Consider the following 22,117-nt stretch of genomic DNA (forward strand, 5'->3'; position numbering starts at 1 on the left):
CATGTACATGTACTTTATTTTATAGCCAAAGATGATACTCATGTAGTCCGGAATGCATGAATATCGTCTTGAAAGATATGTTGTATACATAGTGAGGAGTGGTACATACTATGGGATATGCAAGTCATTCACTAAGTAAATGTTATGTCAACATAGATGATACTTTTAAATTTAATGCAGAACTTACATATTAAAATATCTATATTAAAGAAAATAGATTACATAATAAGACAAGTTGATGACATTGAAATATATGAGATTAAGCATTATTAATTTTTACAATGAAAATTTGGGATATACTTGTAAGATATATGTGTTCTTGTCATAATTTTTTATTTGCAAAGTGAATCCCTTGGAATTACCTGTTAATTTAAGCTAGAATAGAAGGATACTTATGAATTCAAGGAAGGAGAAAAAAAAATATATATATAGATGAAGTAATAATAAAAAGAAAAAAGAATTTTTTTATGAAGAACAAGAATGTCCAATATCTATTTCTTCAATTATTAATTTTGTGTACTTATTTAAGTTGTGATGCAGATGCATCTCCTGCTATTGAGGACAATAGCTAAATTACAGGGGGAGAAATGTTATGGGACTTTTTCCCGTGAAAGAATTTTCAATAAAAGAATATATAAATCAAAGCAATTAAAAAAATATTATTATAATAAAAGGGTGTGAGTTTTGGTAAAAACCCTTGTGACATTATATAAACCTATGAATTAATAAAGAAGGGACACATGGGAGAAGAAGACAAGAGAAGGATAAATTAAAGGAAGCACAAGAGAGGGGATAGTTAAGGTCCAATGGGTGGACATTGGGCATTGGAGAAAGGGCATACAGTGTGTGTCCAACTCGGGGTATAGCGTACATCTGGGAGTTTCTTGGTCAGGGCTGTGTTTATTTCATGTCGTGAAGGCATGTGGGGTTTTGTGTAAAGAACCGTGTTTATTTTATGTCGTGAAGGCATGTGGAGTTCTGTGTAAGAACTGTGTCCTCCTGGAGTGCTCCCTTGCCTGGAAACCCTATACCTATAATTAATCCTCTGCATGCAGGAAAGCAGCCTCTCCGTGATTTACAGATATGTATTAATCAATTTCATATAGTCATTGCCCTAATGTTTCATTGCTACAAATTATTATCTCAATATTTTATTACTGATTATTGATGTGCATTCATGTTGATAAAAAATCATCTTTAATTATAATTGTTATATAAATGTTTTGAATGTTCATTCCATATAAAATAATACAAATTTATGAGTAATTAGTTTATCATTTCTTTGAATAATTACTTTTGAGACTATTAAAATATTGTGTTAGCACTTCAAAATAATAGTAAATTAAACTATTTATCTTAGGTAAAAGGTTAATTACATTAGGTTTAACTTAATATTTGATTTATTTAACCTGCTACTAATACCTAATACCTAATTAATCATAGGGGAAAAATTACCATTTCATGCATAAAAGAATCCAAGGAATCCTCCCACTGCATTACATATGAACATCATTTATGGACTCTTAGTTTTTCTACATGAAAGGATATTTTCCAACACTTTAAAAGGTTAATATAGTATTTACAAGTACTTACATCTTTTCTAGAATAGTCAATTGTATCTCGACCTTGGGTCTTGATTGCCTCTTGTGCCATTTCATTCATCATTTCATAAAAAGTTATGAACACAACTTTCATATACCCTGGAAGGAAATCTATAGTAGAGGGATCCCATCTAGCCTGATAAAAACATAGAATGATATTATTAAAAAGAATATTTATTTCTAAAATATCCTTACTATTAATAACCATTTGAATTATTATTGTAGAGGTAGCTTAGATATTATTTTACACCTTTTAACAATATTTGTGAAGAGTTTGAGCTCGTTGAGTGTCTCGTATGTGTCATATTTATCATCCATAATTGTTGCAAGAGAACAATGTTTTGCAAAGCCAATTCTGAAAGAAGAATACTTTGGCTCTATACAACCTCCTGCAGCCCAAACATAAAATTCCACATATTGATTACGAGCAAAATCTAATTGAGGCACATTTGACTCCATGCACCACCTGAACACATGAGAAAATTATATAAACTTATTTTAGAGGTGTCATAGGCATGATCTCTCTTAACTTATTTTTTAGTTTTGTTATCATTTTTACAATTCATGAACCAATTAGAACACATAAATAGGAACTCATGTGTGTGCATGCTTGGGTTCTTTGCCTCTAATCTATCAAGATTTTTAGAAGGCTCGTTAATAAGTTTCAACACTGTCCTGAGCACCATTTGGTGCATGGGACTCTTCATATGTCTGTAAATCCATGTTATTTTTAAAACCAATTAGGAAACAAGCCTACGACCTCCCATGTCGATGATGGGGTGATCTAGCACTAAAATATCTACCCACTTTATAATTAAGGATTTTCCTAGGTGGTGCAGTCACGGTTAGGAGGGACCTCAAGGAGATCAATCTGGACCATGAAACAAGAGTAAAATACAATGGAAACAAGACAATATTATGGAGGCAATGCAAAATTGATTGAATTATATCATGAAAATCAATTGCAATCTGTCAGCAACATGCAGGCTACAAGATTCGACTCACTGGCTTCAATACATACATGCTCATTTAAAGAATTGGCCAACTCTGGACCTCTGAGTCTCAAGGTAGATCCTCTATGTTCTAAAAACTACATTCTAAAAGCTAAATTACATTTATTTATATGATCTAGAGGGATTTGCATCGGCCCAAGAAGAATCAAATGCCAATGAACAAAATGAAACATGTAAAACTACCATGTTGGCCTCTGCCAATGAAAATCCTCCAAAAAATACAAAGGAAGAAGTGTGAACCAAAGGGAAGTTTGGCCACATGCCAAGGAATGTTGGAACAATGAACTGGAGCTTTGCAAGCTATGGAAAGGATCTACAATATTTGCCAATAGCAAAATAGGTCCAAATGGTTCTGGTGTTCTAAGCCAAAAAACTATCTCAGAATCCAGAAGCGATAACCTGCCAGAAAAAGATCCAAGTCCCACAGACTTAGGATAAGGGAGATAATCATGTCCACAAGAAAAATCCATCTCTGCAAGATTCGATGAGAAAATGCAAGAAAATGCAGAAAGAAATGCTAAACTACAAAATAGGAAACGAACTGAAAAGAAATGTTTTTGGTTGATGCAAGATTGCCAAGAACCAGGGTTGCTCCTACATCAGTGGGCTCCATTCAAGTGTAACTCATTTATCTCATATTTTTGTTGCTATTTGTGAACACTAATACTAATCCAATTTCAATTAAATTATATGTAAGCCAAAGAAAATAATAGTTACTTTGTTGGTATATATTTTAATAACCTTGAGAGTAGTTGAAATTCTCTTTGTTGCACAGATTACATAATATTGAAGTCTAACTTTGTCGAATCTAAAATCTTCTTGTTAGTCATGCATGAAATCCTGCATATGAAAACAACGTACTTGAAAAATCTGTTAGGCCCAATATGGAAAGCTAATGTACTGAGAGGGGAGGGGTGAATCAGTACTCCAAAACTTTTCTTTAATAATAACCTTACTGTTATGCATAAACAGAATAGTGCAGTAAAATAAAATAAAGTTAAAACAAACAGATAACAATCATACATGATTCACTCCATAACACATATATTTTGGTTACGCAGAAACTCTTGGTTAGAGAGAAAAACTGCGGTGGGGATGACACCCACAACTTCACTACTGCAATAATAAAGATTGCTCGGTTAGAGCTACATGTTTAGCTATTTCTGATAGCTTACCTTGTTAGGAGTAACAAGATCTGTTAGATCTACCTTGCTAAAGGATTTCACAACATTATTCTGAATGTTGCACCTAGTTAGAGGCTTTACAATTTATTGACTTGGTTAGAGTCTTTTACCCTATTAAAGGTTTCTCTTTCAACTTCACAATATTACAATAAAATCATTACAAACATCTTCAACTTTACATCTGAAATGTTATAGCAGATTCTATGTGCTCAGAATAAGATTACCTTGCTTATAGCATACCTCGGTAACTCATATAGTAACTCGGTAAACCCTTCTGTTTACTCTATTCTTCAACTGTTCTCTGAAAACCTTCTCGGTGACCTCTGTGTCTCTGTAACAGTCTTCCTTCATACATATATGCACACACCTTGTTCTTAATTCATGCTGTATAAATAGATCTCTTAAAACGGTGATCCAATTCATTGCTTTGATCTTACAAACAAGATTCCTCAAATGAATAACTAAACAAAATATTTCATTGGTTAGATTGACCTTGTAATCATACACAATCTTCTAGTGCAATTTACAATGTGTAACGTTAGATGTGTCTCGATTCTTGTAACACGGTTTCATATGCATGTCCAGGTTCAATGTATCTGGTAACACATTTCACTCGGTGTGTTAACTTTACTGCTCAGTAGCCATAAAAAGATACTCAGTAGACGACTTCGGTGTACACTATGTTCTGTGACTGCTTTCTTCTGTAATCGACTAGACTGTGCATACCGATTGCATGATTCGGTAGTGCTAACCGACTAGAATATGTAATATGACTTTGAATATAAAAACTAATGGCAACTTGATAAGTAGTAACAATCTCCCCTTTTGACATTAGTTGAGATGTTTGACAAAAACTACTTTCAAAGTCATAACTCAAAAATCTATATACTTTGCAAAATGACTACACTTGACAATATATACAATAGTCAATGAAATAGTATATGCAAATATACTCCCCTTATCATTATTCTGTATATTACTCAAATTTTCCATGCTCGGTTCTGTTCTGTGCTTGTGTGCTCTGCTAGCTCTACATACTCTGCTCGGTATACTCCCCTATATACAATACTCAAAACTGTATTACCAAAATTGTATCACTCTCCAAATATAGTATATTACTCCCCTTATGTAGTATCCTTATGTAGTATTACTCCCCTTTTTTGACAAACATCAAAAACTTAATTTCCATCTGGGGGCGGTAACTAATCAAAAATAGATTTATACTTGTTCCAGGCGTCGATGAGTGTGACTGAGAGTGCATCCTTTACACTTTCCATTAAAGAATTTTGTGCTTGAATATCAGTCAATAGTGATATTAAGCCATCAAGAGTGCTTCCCTTTTGTGTAGTTGATAGGCATGTAGCTCGGTTAATCTTCTCTTGAACTGATGAGAAATGAGGAAGGAATAATGTTTGAAGGGTCATTATATCCATCCTAATCTTATGCTCTTCATTTCTGAGTTCTAACTGTTGAGCCATGAGCTGTTGAAGCTTGGTATAAAAATTCTGAACTGAATTAGGCTCGGTGGTCAACTTATTGGAGAGATCAGTGATCTCTTTCTCAATTGCATCAGTTTTATTCTTGATATCTTTAATGAATAAGGAAAATGTACAAAGTTTCTGAAATAAATAAAGAATATGCTTGAGTTGAGGGGACAACTCAGCAATGAATTTGACAAACTTTACTTTTCCTATAGCGAGAGCTTTTTGTACCTCTTCTATCATCTTTGCAGTAAGCTCTTTATCTTTTAGCTTGCTTAAGTACTCAGATGCATCAACTCCAGATGTTTCTATTTGAGTAAGGAGTTCATCCAGTTGAATGTGGATGGCTGCATCAGTTGACATTGTTGTTGAAGGTAGCATATCTGTGAGCAGTGTCTTCACCTTTTGTAGTACTTTATTCTTCTTTTGAATGGCCAATTGTTTTTCTTGTTCGGCCTTTGCTTTGCATAGTTCATCGAAATCAGTAAGTGCTTGCCCTTTTAATTTTGAGATATCCACATTGGGCAACACTATCGGTTTAGTTAAATCAATCTTGAAACTATGCTTCCTCACCTTCTTCTCTTTACCTTTGGTCAGTTGCACTAAGACAAGTGCTTGTGAGGCTTGCTGACCCTCGGTAGGTTGCTCGGTAGATGCAACACTTTGGTCTGTTCCTGTAGCCGTTATGGTGTCCTTGGGTGTCTCGGTACTAAGGGTCTTAGCTGTAACATTTTCAGTGCTTGACAGTGCTTGAGACTTCTGATCTTTAGTTGTATCTTCTACTACTTCAGACTTGTGACCTTCAGTGCTTTGTTCTATATCCTTAGGAACTTTGGTAGAGACAGGTGGCTTGACCAACAAATAAGGCTGAACTTGTTCTAAGACAGATTCACTAGATACAAGTTTTGCATAGGTAGTGCCTTATATCATTTCCTGCTCCGGTGCTTCTGCATCCATGATATCTTCATCAATTTGAATATTGTCAGCCGGGTCTTGCTCGGTAGTATCAGGATCTTGCTCGGTGACATCAACAATTTCAATTTGAGACTGTTCACCGACATCCTTTCATTTGAAGATATCTAGCCATTTGACTTTTGTCTCATTTGCTACATCGATGTATAGCCCATTCATCAATTTTAAGGCTCTCTGTTTGACAAGAAATTTAGATTTGTATGTTGTCAAATGCTCCTTTATTTCTGCTACAGACATATCAGGAAATAGATGGACTAGACTTCTTTCTCTTCTTTGTTTCTCTGAGTCCATTGCATATTTCCATCTGTTATCAATATGTAAGTATAATTCACTCAGAAGTGACTTTACTAGTTCTAATGGAGCTAGCCGAAACTTTAGAAGTGTGCAGATGACAGCTTCTTCAATTTGTCGCTTCTCATCATTATTCCTAGTCTCATACTTAACATATCTAAATCCTGCAAATCCATCATATTCTTTAAGATTGGCACAAAAGTTTTCAACACTATGAATATTTACCTTCTTGCTTTTTACAATCTGAAATTTGTTTGCATCATCGAATTCTGTATCACTAGACTCTTTTGCCAAAATGAGTCTCCAAGTAGATTTATTGTAGGTTTTGGTTACCTTGGGAATAGTAACACTCTTTTGTTTCTTACTCGGTGATGCAGCTGATGCTCTAGTGTTGGGTCTATTTGTTGGTGGAGTCCGTAGGGCCTTTGTAATGTCCTGTTTCTTTCTTTTCAAAACTTTACCCTTAGGCAACTCGGTACTTAATGTTATTGTTGCCTCTTGAGCTTCTGATTCCTCTTCGGTAATGGCAAGAGTGCCTTTGACAGGTGTAGAGGAGGATTCTTCTCTGAATTTCTTAGATAAAACCTTTATCATCTTGGTAGCCTTTCTTGTAGCTTTAGGTACTACAATGCTCATTTTCACCTTTTCTTTAACTTCTTCATAAGTACCATATCTTAGTTCAATAGCATGCCTTGGCTATGACAGATAGGCATCAATTTATTGTTGTGTAATATCATAGTCAATCTCATAACCCATTGGTGGCAAAGATTGAGTCCTCGGTTCAACAGCATTCATATAACAGTAATCGGTGTCTACCTCAAAACATATATCATCCTTATATTTTTCTACCAGCTGTGGTGGAATCCTGTACCTGTTGTGCATCTTCTCTTGAAATTTGCTGAAATAGTCATCCATGATATCATTAAAATTATCTCCCAATTTCTTGATAAAGTCATTGATTTGATGGGTGATAGGTCGGTGTAGCTCCAAAACTACTTTACCGACTGAGGGAAAGAACTTCTCAAAGTAGAAAAACATGCATACAAGAAGTGAACCAAACTTCAATGTATTTTCCGAGTTGTTCTTCTTCGGCTTCCTTATTGTGTTCAGGTTCTCAAACAAGTTCTTCAATAGCACTTCACATAAGTCTACTTTCATTCCCTTTTTCACTATTTTATAAGCTAAGTCAACTGCTGCACATGGTAGACTATTTTCCCTTGCTGATTGGAAGAAACATTAACCAATTACTCTAATTGCAAACTTAAGTTCTGCATCAATGACATTGTTCAATTTTAGTCCTCGGTAATCAGATTCTACTCCAGTTAGACTGATTAACTCCTTCTGTGATATCATTTTCTATGCTCGTGCATGATCATAGATAGGATACTCAGTGATCACATGAATGATTTCCTTAGTGATTTTGAATGGTTGCTCTTCTAGCTACATAAAATCATCATGGACTTTGCTTAAAACAAACTTAACCCATTGGGGTTTGAACACACGGGGATAGGCTAGGGCTTCAGTTAATCCCTTAATTTTGATATGCTCGTACTTGCTATCCATTTTGCCATCGATACAAAGTTCATCATATGTGTCACTAATCTCAACATGACCGAGTTCTTCAACACGGCACTTGGTGAAGAATCTAACATCTTCTACTAACAAGACTCGATCTGGGATGAGTGAGAATGCAGTTTTGTCATCCGGTTCAGAGGCGACTTTAGGAGTCAAAGAGTACTTCAGCGAGGGCTTCTCCACATTCTTGACAACTACGAGATCTTGGATCTTGGGCGCCATTGTAGATTTCAGGTAAAAACTTAGCAAACTATCCTTAGGGTTTGACGATTTACAAATGATTGACGCTTCACACTCGGTAGATAGTAGTAATTTGACAAGATCAGAAACTAGCTTAACAGTGTGATGAGATTTGATGTAAATACCTTGAAATTCGCTCTGAATGAAATTTGATCACCTTGATTCATTCTGCTCTGCTCTCTTGAAAACTTTGGTGAATGAGAATGACCGCGAAAATACCTTTAAGTACACAAAATACCTTATTGGGCTCCGTGCGGATTAGGTCAAAACATTAAATGCACTCAGTTTACCTTTAACTGATTTACTCCTTTTTTTTTCATTTTAACCGAGTAGCCAAGTTTCCTTCATTTACCGACTTGATAGGCTTCCTGTATACACCGACTTGACAGGTTTCCTATAAAGTGCTTTTGATGGAATTTCAAACTTACTAATGCATCTTAACTATGCAGATTTTGAATTTTGTACATAATAGAATAGGAACTGTTATGATTTAACCTTGAGAGAATGCAGTCCCTTCATACCTTTGTTGATTAATTTGGAATAGGTGCACCTAACTCAGTAGGTAAGGTGCTTTCTTCATCTGAAATGATTTCCTTCTTTTTCCAAATCATCTTAAATTTTTCTTTTATCTCTTCAGTGTCTCTTCTAGGTTGATCTCTGCAATCTCCAGCTAAATATCCAGTTTTGTGACAATGAAAACATACCATACCAGGATTTCTCCATGATCTTCGGTTGTTCATTCCAAACCTTATAAAATAGTTGGCACTAATATGTCCATATCTTCCACAACATTCACACCATATCCTTGTATTGTAATCCCATGGTACTGCTGCATATTGTCGGTAAGGATTTGTGTGAGTTCGGTTGCTTACCTTTTCTGATCTGGCATATGTTGGCAGTATGACCTTGATTTCCACAGTAGTAGCAAATAGGCTTCTTCCTTTTGATTTTATTCCTATTTCCAGCTTGCTTTGATGATTCTCCTCTCTCGGTAGTATGAATTCCTTTCTCAGTAGAGTCTTTTCCTTTGTAATCGAGTCCTGCATCTTTGTTGGGTCTTCTTGAATTCAGTTGCTCATCCAACATCTTTGATGCATCATAACTCTTCTTCAATGTTTCTTTGGATTTCTTCTCTGTTTCAAGTTCATTGATCAATCTTGATACTTCAAGTTTCAATGCTTGATTCTCATCATTCTTCAGAATTGCTTCATGATGTGCATAACCTAGTTGATCTGTCATATTTTGTTGAATCCCAGTCAACCTTATGATTTCATCATTCTTATCAGATACTAAGACTTCAAGTTGTTGTTTCTCTCTTTCTAGATCTCTTGCTTTATCCTCAGTTATCCTCAATGCATCTAGATTTTCAGTCATCTGTGTACTGAAATGTTCATGTTCTCTTTTCATTGCTTTTAGTTGATCAGCCAATGCTTTGTAATTTTCTTTCAATACTCCAATTATTTCTTCAGTCTCTTCAGATATACTGTTCTCAGATGATGTCTCAATTTGTTCCACTAACCCTTGAGAATCCTGCAAGTCATCAGATAATCTTCTTCTTACTTTCAGAGATTTTTGCATTTGCTTTTGCATGTCTGCAATCACTTGATTTGCATGATCCAGCTCTTCTTGCAGATACACAATCCTCCGAGATTGTTTATAGCCTTCCATTGATAAGATCTTTCTCTTTAGGTAGTTAAACCCTTTTCCAAGATTCAAGATCTGATACCAATTGTTAGGCCCAATATGGAAAGCTAATGTACTAAGAGGGGAGGGTTGAATCAATACTCCAAAACTTTTCTTTAATAATAACCTTACTGTTATGCATAAACAGAATAGTGCAATAACATAAAATAAAGTTAAAACAAACAGATAACAATCATACATGATTCACTCCATAACACATATATTTTGGTTACGCAGAAACTCTTGGTTAGAGAGAAAAATTGCGGTGGGGATGGCACCCACAACTTCACTACTGCAATAATAAAGAGTGTTTGGTTAGAGCTACATGTTTAGCTATTTCTGATAGCTTACCTTGTTAGGAGTAACAAGATCTATTAGATCTACCTTGCTAAAGGATTTCACAACATTATTCTAAATGTTGCACCCGGTTAGAGGCTTTACAATTTATAGACTTGGTTAGAGTCTTTTACCTTGTTAAAGGTTTCTCTTTCAACTTCACAATATTACAATAAAATCATTACAAACATCTGCAACTTTACATCTGAAATGTTATAGCAGATTCTATGTGCTCAGAATAAGATTACCTTGCTTATAGCATACCTCAGTAACCCATATAGTAGCTCGGTAAACCCTTTTGTTTACTCTGTTCTTCGACTGTTCTCTGAAAACCTTCTCGATGACCTCTGTGTCTCTGTAACAGTCTTCCTTCATACATATATGCACACACCTTGTTCTTAATTCATGTTGTATAAATAGATCTCTTAAAACGGTGATCCAATTCATTGCTTCAATCTTACAAACAAGATTCCTCAAATGAATAACTAAACAAAATATTTCATTGGTTAGATTGACCTTGTAATCATACACAATCTTCTAGTGCAATTTCCAATGTCTAACGATTAGATGTGCCTCGATTCTTGTAACACGGTTTCATATGCATGTCCAGGTTCAATGTATCTGGTAACACATTTCACTCGGTGAATATCAACTCGATGTGTTAACTTTACTACTCGGTAGCCATAAAAAGATACTCGGTAGACAGCTTCGGTGTACACTGTGTTCTGTGACTACTTTCTTCTGTAACCGACTAGACTGTGCATACCGACTGCATGATTCGGTAGTGCTAACCGACTAGAATATGTAATATGACTTTGAATATAAAAACTAATGGCAACTTGATAAGTAGTAACAAAATCATGTCCTTGAAAAAGTATTTATAAAGCTTAAAATGTAATACTAACGAGACATTACTTGGATGTCCTCTTGTCATACCATGAAGTGTTTTCTCCATATATGTCAATATAATTCCTTGCTTCCAATATAGGCATATTGGTGTTCCATCCATACTCCAAATTGAATTTTATCTGTTGCACAACATAATTTTTTTAACAAAATGAAAAAAAAAGATCACAAGCATTGATCAGCAAAATGATTAGTTTGTGTATCAGATACCTCTTGTAAAAGACTGGCATCATCAATCTTTGACATAACTTGTTTTAAATATGTAGTTGCAAAGACGTTAGCCTCATCCATAACTTTCTCCTCATAAAATGCAATGGGTGAAACACGAAATAAATTTAATACTAATCTTATCTCCTCATGTGAGTAAATATATGAAATCAAGAATTGCCCATCTCTTTCTTTGAAATTCTCCAACACACCTTCAATTATCAAGAAAAATAACTAGATGATAAAAATAATCCAAAAACCATTACTTGAGAAAAAAAAAATCACAAAAATAATCAATAGAAAAAATAAAATATCATGTCACTTGTATTGTATAATGGAATGATAGTGCGCAGAGAGTGACGCCATTTATTAAGTGTACTGGATTCTTACATGTTTATCCAAAAATGGAAATATCAATCATCATTAAAAAATAAAAAACTGTATAGGTGGGGTCTATCATTAATGGTATCCTGAAAGATCACTTGAAGATATGCCATATCTATGCAAGTTAAGTGCACAAAGATGGGGGACCAAAAAAGTGACCAAAAACTTTTTGGCCCCCCTCAGGGCTTATGGCGCACACCAAATAAGATGTGTTCCCTATTTGGCACACACCAAATAGGGTTGGCATGTTGAACCTAAGGTTTGGTCACGCCAATTCTATTTGGAACACGCTAAATAAGGTGAGCGCCAAATTTGGTGTGCGCGAAATGGATTTGCATAATGACAAGTGCACTTTCATGTTGGAAACTGCAAATTTGTCTCTCTTTCTCCCTCTCTCTCTTGGAATATATACATAAAATATAGCATTTAAGTATAAGTGAACAAATAGAAATGTCACATATAATTTAAGTTATATTTTATGTATACATTTTCAGGATGTTTGAGAATGGTTTCAGATCTCTAGGAGTTATAATGCAAATTCTAGTTTTTATAGTATTCACATAAATTTCAGACAGTCAAATTTCAATAATTTCAGCATGCTCATATCAACACTGCTCGTATCAGCACTCTCTCTCTCTCTCTGGCATCTCCCTTTCGTTTCCTCCTCTTGCACTTTAGCTTTCTCTCCCTCTAGTCTCTCCCTCAACCCTCACCTTCCTCCCTCCCTCTCTCTTTCTCACTATCTTCATCCTTCCCTCTCTTCACCCCTCTTTGTCTCTCTCCTCTTTTTCATTGATAGAAAGAAAGGTAAATACTAGGGGGAGAGAGAGAGAGAGAGAGAGAGAGAGAGAGATGGAGGAAGGAAGGTAGGGGTTGATGGAAAGAGAGGAGTATATTAGGGAGATAGGGAGGAAGGGAGGAAAAAAGAGGGAGAGATCAAAGGGAGAGAGAGATTAAGTAAAAGAGGGAGGGAGGGGTTGTGGCAAAGAGAGAACCCAAGTGAGAGAGATGGAGGGAGGGAGGTAGGGGTTGATGAAAATAGGGAGAGATCTGATAGAGAGAGGGGGGGGATAATGGGGAGAGAGGGGGGAGGGAAAGAATGCAAGGGAGAGGGAAGAGATGGGATAGTGGAGGGAGAAAGAGAGAGGGTGGAAGGGAAACAATGGGAGGGAGAGAGGGAGAGCGAAGAGATAGGATGGGGGAGGGAGAGAGAGAAAGAAAGGGTGAGAGAGAGAGGGAGAGGGAAGAGATAGGATGGGGGAGGGAGAAAGAGAGAGGGGGGAGGGAAACAATGGGAGGGAGAGAGGGAGAGGGAAGAGATGGGATGGGGGAGGGAGAGACAGAGAGAGGGGGGTGAGGGAAATAATGGGAGGGAGAGAGGGGGAGGAAAGAATAGATAGTATGGGGGAGGGAGAGAGAGTGAGAGATGATGAGAGGGAGAGATACTTGAGAGAGAAATAGAAATGGAGAGAGACTTGAGAGAGATAGAGACTAGGAGGGAGAGTGGGAGAGAGAGATAGAGAAAGAGAAAGAGAGGGAGAGTGAAGATATAGGATGGGGGAGGGAGAGAGAGAGAGAGAGAGAGAGAGAGAGAGGAGGGAAACAATGGGAGGGAGAGAGGGAGAGGGAAGAGATAGGATGGGGGAGGGAGAGAGCGAGAGAGGGTGAGAGGGAGAGAGACGCGAGAGAGAAAAAGGAAGGGAGAGAGAATTGAGAGACATAGAGATATGGAGAGAGAGAGAGAGACTAGGATATGTGTTATTCCTTATGACCCTTAGGACCACATATGACCCTTGACGACACCATACAATCCCTTAGGACACCATATGACCCCTAAGGAAACCATATGGCCCCTTATGACACCATATGACCCCTTAGGACAATATGATATCCTAATGGGTCATATGGTGTCATATGGTGTTCTAACACATGTTTGGGCCCTTAGGACCCCATATGACCCCTAACGACGCCATATGACCCCTTAGGACACTATATGATGTTTAGATGGTGTCTTAAGGGGTCACATGGTGTTCTAACACATGTGTGGCCCCTTAAGACTCCATATGACTCCTAATGACAACATGTGCCCCCTCAGGACACCATATGACCTTTTCTGACACCATATGGCCCATTAGGATAACATGATGTCCTAATGTGTCATATGGTGTCATAAGGGTAAATATTGTGTTCTAAAGGGTCATATGGTGTTCTAACACACGTGTGGACCCTGAGGACACCATATGATCCCTTAGGACCATATGATGTCTACATGGTGTCCTAAGGGGTCATATGGTGTTCTAACACATGTGCAACCCCTTTGGACCCCTTATGACCCCTAACGAGACCATGTGACCCCTTAGGACACCGTATGACCCCTTAGGACAATATGATGTCCTAATGGGTCATATGGTATCATATGGTGTTCTAACACATGTGTTGTCCCTTACAACCCCCATATGATCCCTAACAACACCATATGACCCATTAGGACACCATTAGAATACCAAATGACACCTTAGGACACCACATGATGTCCAAATGGTGTCTCAAGGGGTCACATGGTGTTGTAACACATATGTGGCCCTTTAAGACTCCATATGACCTCTAACGACACCATGTGCCCCCTCAGGACACCATATGACCCCTTATGACACCATATGACCCATTAGGACAATATGATGTGATGAAGTTATAAGGCACTAAGAGGGGGGGTGAATCAGTGCAAGTAAAAATAATACAAATTTGATTATCAATTTCACCAACTTAAAACTCAATAGGCATATAAGAAATATCACCAAGTAATCAATCACCCCATAAAGTATAAACCACATGACACAAGAGGTTATATGTGGAAAACTGAAATGGGAAAAACTACGGTGAGAGTTAGTACCCACAAAGATCCACTATATGTATTATAGAGATCTGGTATGTTAAGGTCTACAACACTCGGTTACGGGCACACCCTGTTAGGAATGTCTAAGCCCAGTTAAGAGATATACAATAAGGCCTGTGAGGACCAACCCTACTAGGAGATACTCAAGTTAATGGGATTTGAAAACACAAGTTAATGTGTCACCTGGTTAGAGGATTTAATTTTCAGACTTGTTAGGGTCCGACTGCACCCTGTTAGGAGTGACCTTGTGAGACAATTTTCTTACTGCAACTGTTCGGGAGACAACAAGTTCAAGTGATCTCAGTATAACACCATCAATGTCTGATAAGATCCACTTCATAACATTATAACATCACACATACTTCATCTCATAACTCCTCTGATCATCGCACTATCAGAAATACGAAATTCACTAATGATCTCTAACACATTCAAGCTCATACTCATATATGCCTTCATACCTCATCACACATTTAAAAAATATTATTAGGTCAGCTAGAACCTTAAAATAATTCCCTAGGTTCAATTTATCTAGACAATCTTGCATTACACACCTTAGTTGTGTCGGCCATCGACATAACAAAACAAATTTTGTGTCGTTTTACCGATCTGAGTGATTTTCATCACTATCGATTGAAAGTCCAATAGAATACCTGCTCTGTCATTCAGATCTCATTCACCTGATCGAATCACCTCATGCGGTCACAAACATAACCTCATCTACTAGTCTTCATTGCTGCTACAAAACCACATCATCCCATTCTTCATAAATTTCATGTATCGGTTGTCAGAATATTATTCTGCCTATCTTTTACCGGTTAAAGTCCTAATTACTAGTTCTAATAAAAACTATCTCTGCTTACCAGTTGAATTGTAGGACTTAGATGACTATAGAAACATAGTTGTCATCAATGACAACATACAACATAGTCATCATACAACATTCTAATCTCTTAACAAAACAAACATGTACCGATTGCATCAAGCAAACAAACAATTACCAGTTTAGATCAAATGATCAAATGCCAACAATCTCCCCCTTTGGCATTGATGGCAACACTTAGGATAAAATTTTGTCAACTAAGTGTGCAATGCAAAAATTGACTATATGACATGTACTCCCCCTTAGCAGTTGCATGTTGTTATACAAAAATGAAAGAGACTCCTATTAATCCCCCTTTGACAACAATGTCAAATAAAGAAGTAAAATACATGAAAGATATATATATATATATATATATATATATATATATTACATCAAAATTTGCATCAGATCATATATAGATATAAGAGTCATAAAGTCTTTACAAAGCAAATTTAGAAAAACTGACACTGAAATGAAACTTCAATTGTTTTAGATCATTATCCCATGTCTCTAACAATGTGTCGGTAATCTCAACATGTGTCTTTATTTGCCCTACTAATTCCTCTGTTGCATCAATTGTTCTCATCTTAGGTGTAGCCAAAATAGCCTCTGACTCCTTGTATGCTCATTGTTAAATTTCCACTTTAGGAATCAATTGAGTCTGGAGCTCCTTCAATGATCTTACCCATTTGACCTGCTCATGTTCATACACTTCAAGTTTGTGGTGTAAGTCTACAACTGATCTACCAAAATGAATAGCTGAGTCATTCAGTGGTCTAAATGTTTCACTCAAGATCTCAAGTTCTTTCTCAGCATATTCCCTTTTCTCCTTCAAATCAGCACAAAACAGTGAGAATTTTGAAATAATAGCCAAAATCTTTCCTCCAGTTTCCAGTCCATTCTTCAACAAGTCTTTATTAACCATGAGTTCTACCTTACCTTTATCTATCTTAGACATCAGGTGTTATGTCCTTTTATTCTTGTAGTCCTTTTCAACTGATATGTATGCTTCATCTTCAAAAGTCTTGAGTTGATCGCTGATATCAGTAACCAACTGTCCAAGTTTGTCAATGGGAGTAACAAAACTTTTAGTATTAGTCTCTGGTAGGAGACTAGACAAAATATCAATTGTTGTCCTTATTGTTTCTATCTCTCTCTATTGTTCCTTCATTCTCTTCTTTTGAGCTATGGATTGCATTGTTGTTGCAATCTCCATCAATTGAGAAGAACTCAAATTGTCCATATCAATAGGTCCTTTAATACTAACTGAGTCGTCATCATCATCATCAATTATTTTTTTCTTGTTTGTCTTCTTTTTCTCTTCCTTTTCTTTCTCTGTTTTCTCCTTCTCGGTCTTATCTTCTTCTGTCTTCTTTTCTTCAGTGGTGTCCTTGACTAGTGGTGGTTGAGTTTCCACATTTTTTTCATCAATCTTTTCCTTTTGAATGTCATCAATATCTACATTTACACTTACCGATGGGGTCTGAGTATCATTAGGCTGTGTGTTCACCGATGGCTCATCAGTGCTCTTTTCTTTAGTTTTATTCTCTACTTGTTCCTCTTGTTGTTCATGTTGATCAAACATTTGAACATCAACATCAAATACATATATATTACCAACAGTATTATCAATATTATCTCCGGTGTTATCATCAGGAATGATCTCCGCTTCAGTATCAATAGGATCATCTTGCATATGCTTGTTCTTCTGAGTTGAAATTTTCAGAATTACCTTCCTCAACTTGTTCATCTTTTTCTTCATCCGAGATCAGACCTAAAGCCTTCTTGATCAACATCTCAGTCTCCTTATGGACTGATTCGATATCTCCTATTAACATTCTTGTTAATATCATTTTGGATTTGAATGATGCTTTTGTGTTAACCCTTATCTGTTCAATTTCTTCTTCAGTTGCTTCCAGTTACAAGTGCTTAAAGATATAATAAATGAATTATTTATCTTGGCTAATGGCAGCTTGCCACCTTGCATCATTTAAGTTATACAAAGAATTTGGAATCTACCCTTGTAGCTCAATGATGGCTCTGCTAAATTTATTCATACTGAAGATGATTGCATCTTCAATCTCCCTTTGTTGACTTTGAAATAGATGAATAAACAATGTGTTCAAACCTTTGTATATCCCATAATCCTTAATTATTTGAATCATCCTATTGAAAGAGTCTTCTAATGTAAATGGTTTCTTAGGTGATTTTCCCTTACCAATTGTCTTAGTCTTCTTAACACTTTCTCTAAGTGATTTGTTATCCTCATCTGATTCAATAGCCTCTTCATCATTTGTCAGTTTGTGAGATTGTTGCTTCTTCCTCTTTCTGGTTTGTACTGGTGCAGCAGGTAGATCAACAGTTTTCTTCTTTCTTCAAAATTGAATTTTAGATGGCTTACCTCTTTGTGATTCAGTCGATCTCTCTGAGATTTCTTCTACCATCTTCTTTTATGTTGCTTTGGCTTTTGCGGCTCTAGTCTTACCAATAGGTACACTAGATGTTTCACCTCACTCCATTGCATGCTTTGTCCTAGTTGTTGCTATCTGTTCTTTTGTAAATCCTGCCTGGTCAATGAATGCTTCTACCTCCTTCTTTATCTTCTTTGCAATCGTTGGTCTCTGTAGCTTAGAGTGGACTTGTAGTTATTTTTCTTTGTAAGTCCCAAATCTCTCTGCAGTGGTATCCATCAGTTTCTCTAATAGATGATCAACATAATCAACAAGTAGATCCTTGTCTACCTCATATCCCATAGGTAATACCCATGTGGTTCTAGGAATAATTGCTTCCATCATACAAGTATTTGTATCCACCATGAAACAGATTATTTTCTCATACCAGTTAACTACTTTTGCTGGTATACACTCTCTAGCGTGCATTTTCTTTTGAAACTCCTTGAAGTAACCCCAAGAAACATTATCAAACTTACCCTTTAGCATCCTAATGTTGTTCTTCATCTAAAGTAGTGCAGTGGTACCTTCAATCCATTGAACATCTCCAATACTGGGGAAATAGTTTTGGAAATAGAAAAACAATCCCAAAATCAATTGTCCAAATTTAAATCTCAACTTCTTGTCTTTCTTCACATCTTCTAGATTCGCCATCAATTGACTTCTTAGTGCCTTAGGTAAATCATAATCAACGTTCTCTTTTACCATCTAGTAGGCAGTATGAATAACTGTTGTCGGTATGTTGTTCATTTTGCTTGAATAGTAAATCCTATCCCCAATCACCATAGAGGCATATTTCACAGCTAGATTGTTGATGTTGTTTACTGTCATGGCTCTACCATCCCATTTTGTTCCTCTCAACTTTTCCACATTATTATTGGGTACTGATCTTAGTAAGGGTACTTCACCAGTTGAGAAAAATCCGGTTACTGCAAGGATGACTTCCTTGGTTATTTTATGCGGTTGATCCAACCACATAAATTGATCCTGAATCCGACTCAAAACAAATCTGACTAACTCATTATCAAATTCATTAATGAAGTTGATTACATGATGGAACCCTTTCTCGGTGATACTCTTAAATTGTTCTTCTAGTATACCCTTGTTATCACACAATGATTTATACTGGTCATGAATAACTGATACACCCATGTCCTCCAATTTGCAGTGATAAAATGATCATTCTAATCATTTGCTACAGACCTTAATTCATTTGTGATAAAGTAAGTTGCTGAGAACACTTCTACCTGCTTATGCCATTCAAGTCTCTGCAATTGTCACACTTCTTGACAATGCTAAATGTGATGATGTATATTGGGTTGAAGGTCTGAAATACAATTTGTTGAGTGTAGCACAGCTAAACAATACAAGATACCGAAGGAATTGTCAAAGTTCATGACAAACATGGAAAATTGGCTGCTACCGGGACTCAAACAAGAGGTAATACATTTCATCTTGACTCAACTCAGAACAATTGTGTGTATGCAAAAATAGAAGACACCTGGTTATGGCATAAAAGGTTTTGTCATGCAAATTTTGATAACTTGATCAAAATAAGTAAGAAGCACCGAGTAAGAGGTCTACCGAGCTTGGAAAAACCTGAGAATGCAATATGTCATGGATGCCAGATGGGTAAGATGACAAAATCAAGCTTTACAAGTAAGTCTTACACTTCTAAAGGAATTTTAGATCTTGTACACACTGATCTTTGTGGTCCTATAAAAGTTCAAAGTTATTATGGTGACAAATACTTCATATTATTTGTGGATGATTACTCAAGGATGATGTCAGTCATGTTTTTAAAAGAGAAATCAGAAGCCTTTGAAATGTTCAAATGGTATAAGGCAAGAGTTGAAAATGAAATAGGAAGGCAGTTGAAATGTCTAAGATCTGATAGAGGAGGAGAGTTCATTTCAGATGAATTTAACTTATTTTGCAATGATCATGGTATAAAGAGACAAGTGTCTGCACCGAGAACACCACAGCAAAATGGGATAGCTGAAAGAAGAACCATTCTAATCATCTGCTGCTGATTTTACAGAGACTCGAATGGCATAAGCAGGTAGTCATATGAGTAACTTCTTTGTCATTTGCTTCTATGTTTACTCGTTCGGTTCTGTGAGAATTCTCGTATGGTCAGGTGAGAATACTCATACGAGTTACTGTTCTGTCGTATGAAAAACAAAGAGTTTTTTTTTAGGATTTTGCTTGAAATTAGGCTTGTGGAAGGTCAATATATATGTGGAATATGACATTTAAGTATAATTTCTTATACTTTAAGTTATATTCCATATATATTGTCAGGATGTTTGAGAGGGGTTTCAAACAAGTCAAGTTTCTCCACATGGCAGAAAAGGATGAAGCTGCACTTATCAAGAATTGGAGAATATGCAACATATTATCTAGAGAATGATTACACTACACCTAGCACCTACCCGATGACAATGGAAGAGATAAAGGCAAAGCAAGAACATATTTAAGCAATGATTGAAATAACATCAGCATTGACCGACTCAGAGTTTAATGATCTAGAAGGTTGTAATGATGCCAAAGCTATGTGGAATAAGCTTATACTTGTGCATGGTGGTGATGAACATGTTCAAAGAGCAAAAGTAGACAATCTAAGAGGACAACTTGAATCCATGAGAATGAATGAAGGTGAGAACATAATCCAATACAGTACAAGGTTAAAGGAAACTGTCAATCAAATCAAAGGAGCGAGAGGAACTATTGAAGAAAAGGATGTAATAAGTAAGTTGCTGAGAACACTTCTACTTGCTTATGCCATTCGAGTCTCTACAATTAATGAATTAAGGTATGTACCAAAGCTAATCATTTGCTGCTGATTTTGCAGAGACTCGAATGGCATAAGCAGGTAGTCGTACGAGTAACTTCTTTGTCATTTGCTTCTGTGTTTACTCATTTGGTTCTGTGAGAATTCTCGTATGAACAGGTGAGAATACTCGTACGAGTTACTATTTTGTCGTATGAAAAACAAAGAGTTTTTTTTTAGGAGTTTGCTTGAAATTAGGCTTGTGGAAGGTCAATATATATATGGAATATAACATTTAAGTATAATTTCTTATACTTTAAGTTATATTCCATATATATTGTCAGGATGTTTGAGAGGGGTTTCGAACCTCCAGGAGTTATAATGCAAAATCTAGTTTTTGGAGGATCTTCCAAATTTTAGACTTAGTCAAATTTCAGGGTATTTCAGCATTAGGAGTGAAAAATTTGTAACCACGATTTGAAATTAGGCTTGTGTAAGCCCACCAAGAGATTTGATATTTCACTAACTTTTTATTCTTGCGGGTTTCTAACAATTTCTTGCAGGTTGGAGGAATTAGATTAGGATTTTTATTTTTTAAACAAATTACTTTTCAAGGTTTTTCTTGAATTAAATTTTGATGATATTGATGCTTGTTACTACTTATCAAGTTGCCATTAGTTTTATGTTCAAAGTTATTCTATATACTCTAGTCGGTTACTACTACCGAGATATTCAGTCGATATGCACAGTCTAGTCGGTTACAGAAGAAAGTAGTCTCAGAGCGTAGTTTACACCGAGCTATCTACCGAGTATCATTCCATGTCTACTGAGCAGCAAAGATGACACACCAAGTTGATATACACCGAGTGAAACATGTTACCAGATTCATTGAACCTGGACATACATATGAAAATGTGTTACAAGATCGAGGCACATAGAACCGTTATCACATTGGAAATTGCACTTAAAGATTGTGTATGATTTTGAGGTCATCTAACCAATGAAATATTGTGCATGGTTATTCATTCGATAAAACATATTTGTAAGATCGAAGCAATGAATGGATCACCGACGTAAGAGATCTATTTATACATCATGAGTTAAGAATTAAAAAGGTGTGTGTGTGCATGAGTGTAAGAAGACTGTTACAGAGACATAGAGGTCACTGAGAAGGTTTTCAGAGAACAGTCAAAGAACAGAGTAAACAGAAGCGTTTATCGAGTTACTATATGGGTTACTGAGGTATGCTATAAGTAAGGTAAT

At 36.2% G+C, this 22,117-nt stretch overlaps 1 protein-coding gene across 1 annotated transcript; it reads right to left on the reverse strand.

The window, feature by feature from the left end:
* Positions 1-1,437: 1,437 nt before the first annotated feature.
* LOC131067929 (alpha pinene synthase, chloroplastic-like) lies at positions 1,438-17,393 on the reverse strand. The gene is made up of 7 exons (XM_059222133.1): positions 17,106-17,393; positions 16,317-16,460; positions 11,493-11,723; positions 11,313-11,404; positions 1,860-2,067; positions 1,594-1,737; positions 1,438-1,491 (listed from the first exon to the last, which is right to left on the reverse strand). Exons 1-7 carry the CDS (start codon positions 17,391-17,393, stop codon positions 1,438-1,440), a joined length of 1,161 nt encoding a protein of 386 aa, XP_059078116.1.
* Positions 17,394-22,117: the final 4,724 nt, after the last annotated feature.

This window comes from Cryptomeria japonica, chromosome 6 (genome assembly GCF_030272615.1).
Source record: "Cryptomeria japonica chromosome 6, Sugi_1.0, whole genome shotgun sequence".
In the NCBI taxonomy this organism is placed as follows: domain Eukaryota; kingdom Viridiplantae; phylum Streptophyta; class Pinopsida; order Cupressales; family Cupressaceae; genus Cryptomeria; species Cryptomeria japonica.

Excerpts from the sequence above, each read along its gene's own strand:
- LOC131067929 (XM_059222133.1), bottom strand. The coding sequence starts at position 17,393 with ATGAAGAAAAAGATGAACAAGTTGAGGAAGGTAATTCTGAAAATTTCA. Across the intron at positions 11,724-16,316 it reads AACATGAGCAGGTCAAATGG|TTATTTTTCTTGATAATTGA; the intron begins GTAAGATCATTG and ends TTTATCATCTAG. Across the intron at positions 2,068-11,312 it reads TATGGAGAAAACACTTCATG|GTGGTGCATGGAGTCAAATG; the intron begins GTATGACAAGAG and ends TCATGTGTTCAG.